General features: G+C 42.2%; 1 protein-coding gene across 2 annotated transcripts; it reads right to left on the bottom strand.

Moving 5' to 3' along the window:
* Positions 1–1,371: 1,371 nt before the first annotated feature.
* On the bottom strand, positions 1,372–9,414 carry LOC139149612 (homeobox protein SIX6-like). Of its 2 annotated transcripts, none has more exons than XM_070721445.1 (2): positions 8,421–9,414; positions 1,372–2,796 (listed from the first exon to the last, which is right to left on the bottom strand). In XM_070721445.1, the coding sequence occupies exons 1-2, from the start codon at positions 9,080–9,082 to the stop codon at positions 2,520–2,522; spliced, it is 939 nt and encodes a 312-aa protein (XP_070577546.1). In that variant the 5' UTR covers positions 9,083–9,414; the 3' UTR covers positions 1,372–2,519. The 2 variants fall into 2 exon arrangements, with proteins under 2 accessions (XP_070577546.1, XP_070577547.1); XM_070721446.1 differs by having other exon boundaries at positions 1,372–2,778; positions 8,421–9,413.
* Positions 9,415–10,194: the final 780 nt, after the last annotated feature.

The raw sequence follows: 10,194 nt of genomic DNA on the forward strand, positions 1-10,194 counted from the left end.
GGCGACAGACAAATTTGCGACTCCGGTTGCAATTGATAAAGACGATAACTTCAATCTAGCCATTTTCAAATGAACTAATCACGGCCAGAACGTCAGGTAAATATTTGCCAATGAAGTGTTACAATCTTATCAGTTGCTCTCCCCTAAATAATGATTGTTCCGGAACGCTACGATAGATGCTTTGATCTTGGAACTATAAGTGAAATTTAGAGAAATCAATGTTGGAGGACTGACAGAACTTCAGCGCTACGTACGAAGAACCCTATAAGTTCCTGTTATAGTTGAAATAGTTTGCTTGTCAATGTTTTTCATTTCGTGGCATATGAGAGAAAATTGACCTCTGCCCCTGCCTAAAATCGTCATAAGTGCACTCTCCTGTTTCCTTTTCTATCTATTATTTAGTGCAAATGGACAAACAAGGTTTCCATATACATCGATGATTGCAAATATATTGTCCGATATAGTCCATCCAATTATAATACACAATACACATGAGCTCGTTTATGGGTCGAATGCATACCCATGCTATTACTATATCTGGAGAACGTGCTCGGTGTTCACCAATGTTGAGAGTTCAGATTTGGAGAGTACGAGCCACTGTTTAAGCCGGAGTGTTACAGTGATATATATATATATATATATATATATATATATATATATATATATATATGCGTACGTGTGTGCCGAAAAAATAATACAATAATATCGGCAAGAACGCATACACTCAGGAGAGAGAGAAGAGAGAGAGAGAGAGAGAGAGAGAGAGAGAGAGAGAGAGAGAGAGAATTGCATACGCCGACTCATACGCGACGATTCCACAAGAACCAGAAAATTTGCTGACACAATTGTCATTTGCAGGATCATCCTATAATCCGGCTTACACAAAGGCACAGATGGGTGGAGAGGGAGTAAATTGCGTAATAATGTATGAATATCAAAGTTGCAGTAAAACTGACTCCACTGATGCGGGATTTGAATTGAATTCCCTTGTCGAATGAGATGATCTGCTGGATTTTGACACAAACAATGAAGCATGTTGATCGCAGTGTCAGCTGACTACTTGCTTTTCCACGGAGAAGAGTTGCGCGTTCTTTAATTTTGACTTCCTCGCGACGGCATGATTCATTCGAAACGTCTCCGCGAAAGTCTGCTAAAACAACAATCCAGAATATATGAAAGTCCTGTTCGGATTGCATATGGCTGGACGGCCAACGCAATGCGCATGTATCTTTGGCTCACGATTACAATACACATACAAACAGAAATGACAATAGGCTGCAACAACTGACGTTCACACTTTTTTTGTCGATAAACAGATCAAAGGTCACTCCTTAGTGCGAATGACAAATGATTAAAAAGCGAAGGTGAAGATACGGAGTTCGGTCGAGCTTTATTGAAGTCTGACCGAGCTGGTACAGACAGACCAACACAGGTGAAAGAAAACATGTGCTATCATGAGGTGCCTTTTCAACATGAGTGGGAATACATCTTTATTAATCTGTTTGTATATACAGACCCCCACGTTTGAAACAACAATTTATCTTTCTGAAATACGTTTAAAAAACGAAACGTTCGACTGATGTCGGTTACCGTCGCAGCCGACCTCTCTTATTTACAATAGTACGGTAGCTTCCTCTTTCCGACACAGAGCCTAATGCCGTTGCCCGCCTCGAAGTTGCACTGCTCTCGGTCGGGCACAATCATACTTGGCTACATCGTCCAGTACAGGGCACTCTCTGCGGGAAGTGCCAGGTTGTTGAGCGGAATTCTCAAGTTCACAATACTACGAAAAGGTGACGACGTGGCGGGTCAGTCTGCTCGATAATCGCGCAAGACCTCGCCGTTTGGCAAAGATATGCACTTTCTTTTTTAAGCTTATCTTTGCAGAAAAATGAACAGACAACGCAAAAGGACGACTTTCAACCTCTGGTATGACCTGAACTGAATGAAGTGTCCATATATACATAGTCTTACGTTAGAATAGCTAAATCGGACTTTTTTACCGAACAACGAAGTATGATAAAAAAAAATAGATTCAAATGAGCACAATGTCAGCCTCTTTAGCAGCGTTTAAACATGACCCATAGGAATCGTAAAAAGTATTTTTGTCATGAAAGCAAATGTGAAACATTTTTCAATTTATCCAAGCGTACAGGTACTAGTAAAATCCTGGTATCGACTACCGGTTGCAGTCACTTCTTCTCAGAAGACAGTCATATGAAAAATGTGTGAATACAGAAAGTCTTTCTTTCGAAGTACTCGTCATACGACGTTTAAAACTTTAAAATTGAGACATGGATTGAAATACATGGAATGAAATACATGGCACAATTCAAGAAACCTTTTCCTTTTTACAAATATTATCATTGACTGTACCAGAAAGGAAATACTGAATATTAACAAAAACACTTTTGAAGTTATTTAACTTGTAACACGCCCATAGCGTCCGAAAGGTGAAAGATGGAACACTCAGGTCAAACACAAATTTACAAAAATAAATCGTCAGATATGGGTTAACGTCATGCTGTTCCTGCAAGGCAGCTGAGATGCTGGGGCGGTGCGGAGAGCGGGTCCTGCGCACACTGGTACAGGTGATGATGGCCGTGGTGGAAATACTTGGTGTCGCAGACGACGACGGGGAGGGAGTGGTTGACGTCGGCCGTGTGATGGACCACTTTGGTGGTGGGCGCCACGGAGAAGCGGAGATCATGGCCCGGGTCTTGCACGTGATGGTTGAGCATTCTGTGGGAAGCTGTCTTGTCCACCATGGGCTCATCGCTGGGGAGAAGAGAGAAGCTGTATTTGAGATACAAAAAAACGTCTTTTCTGTTTAAAACCTCAAACACTCCACTTCAGATATGCTGCACTTAAAAATCCTCCCGCAATATCCTACGAAAATGAGGAAAGTTTGAAAATGCAATGTTTTTCTGGATTGTAGACCCTGAAATTTTGAAATTAAATATCATTTCTCGATTACCTACACGGACCTTGCTCACACTGCAATTACATGAGGAAAACACTTATTTTTTATAGCCTTCCATCAACATCAAAGCTGTCAAAAGCAAAAGTGTCGAAGGGATTAAAAGTCATAATATATTACATTTTTAATAATGGCACATGCACTTTCTATGTCCTTAAATCGGGGGAGAAGGCGCGAAGAAATGCTTGATGTTCACAAAGAGTTGGAAATGCCAACGCAAGGTTCGTGATTCCAGGCCAGTGCGGGGCATCGCCGACTCCCTGTTAGCACTCGCAATGATATGACAGCAACCTGTTGATGCTGTTTACGACCACGCGTAAATTACTCCATTTTAAATCAATCATCATTAAGGAAGCCAAAAAGGGCCGCCTCACAGCCGGTGTTATTTTATGGTCTCAATTACAAGCACATTAGCGAGAGAACGATACAGGACAGCGCTATACACTAAATCACACGCCGCTCCTACGCAAGAGGTTTGCTCCGACGAATATCAGGCGCCAGTCCATGTAACGCGTTCGTTCTATGATTCCGAGGGTAAACGAGGTAATTTACGATGTAATAAATTCTCCCACTCAAAGTGTTACATGATTATCAGACCTGGCGATAAAATGACTAAGGTTTGCGGCGAATGCTCACCTATCTGGTTCGTAGGCTCATTACGACTCACAGGTACGGTTTGGAAATGATTAATCGCGGCCAAAGAATTCAGTAGCCCAAGGGACAGCTTTCCTGATAAATTAGTTGTCAAACTCCATGCCAAACGGGTACAATTGCTGAGTATGAACTCTGCTAGCCGGCCATATCATTCTAGAGAATACACTGTTTTGTGGTATTCTGATTCGCCGGTCAAACGAGTATGGAAACCACTGACACTATGACGCTATCGATGAAACACGACTAAATGGTAAATTCAGGCAAAACGTTTAAACTTTACGTGACGATGTATGCGTTGTCTGTCCAATGATATTTTGCAGGACATAAATGCTTCTTCCCCGCACTTTCCGTTTCTGTCGACGATATTACGGAGTCTTTTTTTCTGATGGGAGAAGATTTTAACAAGTTTTTGCCATAAACCCGTTCATAACTTCACAACGATGGGCATACTTGCGAACTGCGCAATGTGTCCAATACAGAGCAAAAAACTAACCAATTTTAAAACTGTCTGCCATTTATTACATATCGATGTAATATACAAATTATATCAAACTGGGAGCACGCACATTTCATATCAAATACTTTTACGGAGATAGCTTTTCACCCCCGAGAAGATACGGTCACGGTACGATAAAATCTCTGGTCAGGTAACATTGCTGCGAAGCAGTCGAGCAAGGCAACTTGGGTGACGTCGCTTTTTATCAAATGATAAAGCTTAACAGTGAAGGTTTTGGCATTAGGGCTAATTAGTCATGAATTCATAGTCAAAAGGTCAAACTTTATGTACAGTTCATGCGTTCCTTTTCTTTCTGACTGGTAGAGAAAATCTTGATGGCAACTTTTATTCTCCCATTAGCTGCGAGGCAGGATAGGTTAACGTGTGTATAAAGACACGGTCATCCATTCAAAATTTACTTTTTTTTTGTTCCCTCGCGGGAAGCACGGAGAAACTGACAAGATGCGTCAAGGCGCGGCCGACAACGAACACGTCAACAGCGCCGGCGCGAAATTTATGGCTGTTTGCACAACATTGGTGTCCAACCGGCATTTTCTCTTGAAAACAATTTCATCATCAACGAGCCATCACGATGACACCCTAGAGTTGCGTTAATTACAAAATCAGCACTTAGCATGCTTAGGGCAATTCATAAATTAAAGTAAATTGTATCGCCTCCGACGACCTGTGACCGATCGCCGCAATAAACAGCAAAAGCTGACAAAGAGACCAATTCTGCGGCTTCCCTCGTTGATTTTCTTGTAACCTCACTTATTCTTATGTAAATTCTACAAAATACCAGCCCCAAACAGTATTCATATGTCTGGAGATCTGCAATGATTGAATAAAGTAATGACACTAATCAGCAGACAAATAATCATGAAAGGCTACCTAAATTGACTTATAATTCATTAATTTATAAATACACAATTCATACACACACACAATATATATATATATATATATATATATATATATATATATATATATATATATATATGCATGTGTTTGTGTGTGCGCGCATATATGTATGTATGTGTGTATGTATGTATGTATGTATGTATGTATGTATGTGTGTGTGTATGTATGTATGTATGTATGTACGTATGTATGTATGTATGTGTGTATGTATGTGGATAGATTTCGTTCACCTGAGTTTGCTGACTGAACTGACTGACTTGTTCATATAAATGAGCTAATTTCTTCACACTCGATTGACGATCGATCGGGAGAATGAGTTGTTCTCAATGTGGCTTTGTTCTTCTCTCGGGTAAGTTTGACTCCGATATTGTTTCGAATGAAACATACTGGTTTCAAGTGAAGGAAAGACTTGTCAGCCGTTCACATCGGTAAGATCGCGATAAGCGTTCGGCTCGTTATTAATCTTATCGACATCAAAGGAATCGGTTTCGCTCGGGCGGTCAACTGTACACTGAAGAACAAACAAGTATTTGGTGCGTCACGCCCCCACTCGGTAATAGAGCGTCCTCACATCTGCCCTGTAAACGCCATTCGATCAGACAATTTTCAAACTTCTTTCTTTTCACGATGAAAAGAGCAAATTTGAGTTAGACTACATACCATACTACATATATAAATGCGTTCGAAAGTAATACTCTATGAACATTTTGTGCTTGGCTAACTTGTAGAATCAGTGAATATTCATCTGTAGAATAGATGTACAAAGTTCAGCTAACTTATTTCATGGTATGCATCCATGCAAGTCATAACTTACTGCCTGACAATATTATACAGTTTAAAACATTTTTCGATTAGACGGTCATAAAAAGTGGTATTCTGGCGTATAATCAAACAGCAGTAGCGGATGAGGCGTATACTTCAATTTCTTCAATGGTCATAATTAAGTTAAAAAAAAGCGAAATCGAATATTTTTAAAATCTATGGCCCAGTGGGCAGCGACAGACAAAATAAAGTCTGACGGAACCCTGATTAAAATCGAAAGTGTTGATGTAGCGATGTAGATACGGTTACGTTTTTCAACCTTTTTCAACCTTTCCTCCTCCTTTACTTTTCTCGCTAGATTTCGTTGCATCTCTGCCTCTTTACCACACCGATATATGACTTTAAACGGAAACAGTCGTCGGAACTGCGCCGGTGCGAGTTTCTTGTTTACAATTTATGTAGGCCTACTTCGCGCACGATATCTAGATGCACCTCATCATCATAGCTGCAACATAATTTATACAATGTAGGTTATGACAGACATGTTTTAACTTTCATCAATCACCATCGTACCTTGAATACAGTGTTTACAGTGGTTGCATGGGTCCCATACGACATTTGTGCGCAGTTCTGACGACTTTATCCCTTAAACGATATTGCCCGGTCCCCGATTGCTAAACGACACAACAAAAATGCTAGTGGTCTGCAAGTAAAAGCAAACAAAGTATTTACGCGCCATGATTCCATGTATGAAAGAAGCATCGATGATACCGCAAATTCATATTCTGCGTCAACAGAGTGGTCCAGAACCACCCCCCCCCCCCAAAAAAAGAGCAAACTAACTTGAACTTTCTCGGAGTCAAGGGGCGCATTCGGCGATGGCCTAGAAGGGAGGTTACACTATTGAGATAATTTCCGATTGTTCGCGGAAAAACCCGAACGATCACTTCTATGAACGATCATGGAGCATTTGTTGTGTAACTTTTTTCCTCTCGAATGAAACATGTGATAACATTTTCCCGAGAAACAGCTACCCACTGCACACGGATGTTTTAGTAAAGCGGATCAGATGAACGGATTGTACGGTAGTATAGATTCTACGTACCCGGGCCCGTATGTTTGAGCTCTGCGACCACGGAATGACTATGACAGTTTTAGGTCCGCAGAGCCATGCGAAACGCACGGGTTGAGTTCAGACCACAATTCTGACAACGATAAAACACTGACGACTAGGACAGAAAATTGCGATGTCTGAAATTGTTAGTTTTATTTTGTAATTTTAACAACCTAAGGACAGTAAATTGCAATGTCTAGGGCTGTGTTTTGTAATGTGAACAGCTTAACGTACGTAGAAGTACTTGTAAAACTCAAGCCATGTGTATGAACACTTCATGTCGATATAAATTATGCGTGGGCCTATAATACACTGTGTGAAAGCGAATTTTAACGGCTGACTTGCCCTTCTTTCAAAAGGGAGACTTTTTTACAGCTAAAATGCAGACTAAAACAAACAGTAGCTACCATCAATCAATTATTGCGAAAAAAGACAAGAAAAGTTGCCACAGCTTCTGTCACTATCATTACGTCACGGTGGACAGGACGCCTAGAGCCACATAGCGAGAAAGGCTTAACTTCCTTCTATGAAGAGCGTAATTACACGTTTGACGAACTGTCGAAATTTATCTCTGACACCCTTGGCGCCCGGGCGTAGAGGAAACGTTCACCCGAAAACCATTAGAACGTCTGGAGGGGTATGGGTTTGAGGGGTGCAATGGCGTCAATACATAGATATTCCGCTGACTTCAATGCAACCTAAAGCAGGACCCCTACCATAGTAGATAACGCTGGTATCCATTAAAGTTGACCCGTGTGCTTTGCTTTGTGGTATTGCATTATTAACCGAAATATTACTTCTGCGTCACAAATTGTTATCGTGCTATTTTGACTGCGGACCTTCCGTATTTGTCTGAACCTTTAAAAAAAAGGCCGCCCGCAGGCCCAGACGACGCGTGGATTCAAAACAGTTCGGCAAGAGCTCCATGTGGTCAGTTGGGAGATAACAACTTGACAATAGTCAAAACGTAATTCACAAAATAAAGACCGTATACAAAAAGAAAAAAACACCAACTGGCATCGTGGTTCGGTTCCACTCCCCATTCAGAGGAGACGGATTCATCTAGAGGGTTCCAATTGTACGGAAATTGGTATTTCAAGAAGAACAGAAGGTAGACTTGGAGGTCGGGCCCTCGATAATCATTACAAGGGGAATCTTGACAGGCACAAAAGGGTAAACGTCGGTGCTAAATTGAGCTTACAGACGGATTTAGAGTGAGTCAATTTAGATCGGTATTGCCGTGTGTGGAAGTGTCAACGGTGATGGCTTCAAGAGTATCTGTCATGGCAGAGGGGGAGGAGGGGGGTCTTCTGTCATTCGCCAAAATCAGTGAATACCGAGGAACAAAGTACGACGGTCCTATAATCAGAAAGTTTACAAGATAACACGCGCATGTCAGCGCCTAGGCCATATATACGTTCACACGGTCGAACTTACATCAAAGAAAACACCAGACAAAGGGTTCAGGCAAGCATGCTCCACTCGGTACGTACCTCCTGACGACTGGGGGTGCCCTGTCTCTTTGGCGTCTGTTCTTGAACCAGTTGCTGACTTGAGTCAGGGTAAGTCCGGTCACTTTGGCTAAATTTCGTTTCTCGTCCGGTGTTGGGTACCGGTTCTGTTTGTAGCATTCCTTTAAAGCTGTACGCGACTTCTCCTTGAAGCAATACACCGTCTCCTCCCCGTCCCATATCGTCTTCGGGAGGGGAAATTTCCTCCGGATTCGGTACTTGTCCACGGCTCCCAGCGGCCTTCCCCGTATCTTCTCGGCTTCGATGTAGTGGGCCTTGTACCACAGGTTTTGCAGTTCGCCGTGGTACTGCGGGTCGAAGTTGTGACTTTCCAGGATAGTGTACAGTTCCTTGAAATTGCCGCGGTGGAAAGACACGTTGGCCCGGGCTCTGAGCACGCTCTCGCTGCCGCGCAGAAGTTCATTGGGTGGTAGAGACCACAGGAACTGGGCCAGCCTCTCCACGTTACCACTTTTCTGCAGAGCCTCGCAGACGCAGGCCACTTGCTGCGGGGAGAAGGTGAGAGTGTTACCGCCGCTGTCCGAACTCGACTCGTCCGCGGTCGACCTGCTGCCGTTCGAATCGACGTTGGCAACGACGTTGATGCTGTGATTCGGATTGATGTTCTCTATTTGAGAAGTCATTCTGGAGACCAATAACAACACCGAGGGAACAAGTGTTGGGTATCAAATGTTCGAAACTGAGAAAACGGCAATTGAAGACGTTCTTCTCTCAAGTTCCCTTGTTTCCGATGCGGGGAGTAAGTGTACACCCTTATACAAATTGATGAGCAGACGAACATATGGTGTTGTTGGAGGTAACAGAACGCCTCTCCGGTGTAATCTGTTGACTTCTCTCAATATCATGTATGCGCGCCGCATATAATTACGATCTTTGGTCAGTCACAACACGATTGGGCCACACGTATACCATCACCGCTTCCGTTGATTGGCCAGTTCTACTATCTCCGAATCGCCAGGCTGCGGAAGTTCTAGTATGGAACAGACCATTATCTGAACAGGGTTAATCAAGCTGCAAATATTCATGATATTTGGCCCTATTTTGCACCAGGAAGAAAATATAAAAATGCTTGCAGGAATTTGAAAGAGAAGGTTTTGTTTTATATCACGTGACAGAGAGAAATTGCGCTGTCGATTTTTTGGATTTTTTGAAAAAAAAGTCATGCTTCCGCCGGGAGAGGCCGGTTGTTTCCCCGCGTCTGAGTGATCATACTGTGGAACATTGTATAAAAAATTCAGATGAGATCATGATGGGATCAGGAGTTTAAAAGGCCACTTAAATATTTATTCTTGCAATGAACGCGGATCATAAAAAGGCAATAACATTTTAGGTGCCAATATCATGTGAACCTGTAAACGGCGAGGGAAATACTGAAAATAAGGCGAGGGGTTACCCCAATGATATAGGAGCAAATACTCCAACCTTTCCTTGTTTGAAGTTGAAAAGCAATTGTAAGGATGGTGAATTTTGCTCCAGAGTTCACTGTATGAAGCCGTGAGTTTCCACAGCGGACAAATCGACCCATCGAAAAATACGAAGTCACGCGATTGTTCTTCACGTTCTGGATGGTGAAGGGAGAGTACGTGTTCACGAGCAAATTCAAATAAAGTTCTTGGGCTACACTAGCTCTTTCAGCAGGTGCCAATAAGAATATATCTCTTGTTTATTTATTACAGTTAACGATTTTTTTTCACGGGTTCTAGTAGTCAGTACATGCGATTTTCAAACAATCACT

This window comes from Ptychodera flava, chromosome 14, assembly GCF_041260155.1.
Source record: "Ptychodera flava strain L36383 chromosome 14, AS_Pfla_20210202, whole genome shotgun sequence".
Lineage (NCBI taxonomy): Eukaryota > Metazoa > Hemichordata > Enteropneusta > Ptychoderidae > Ptychodera > Ptychodera flava.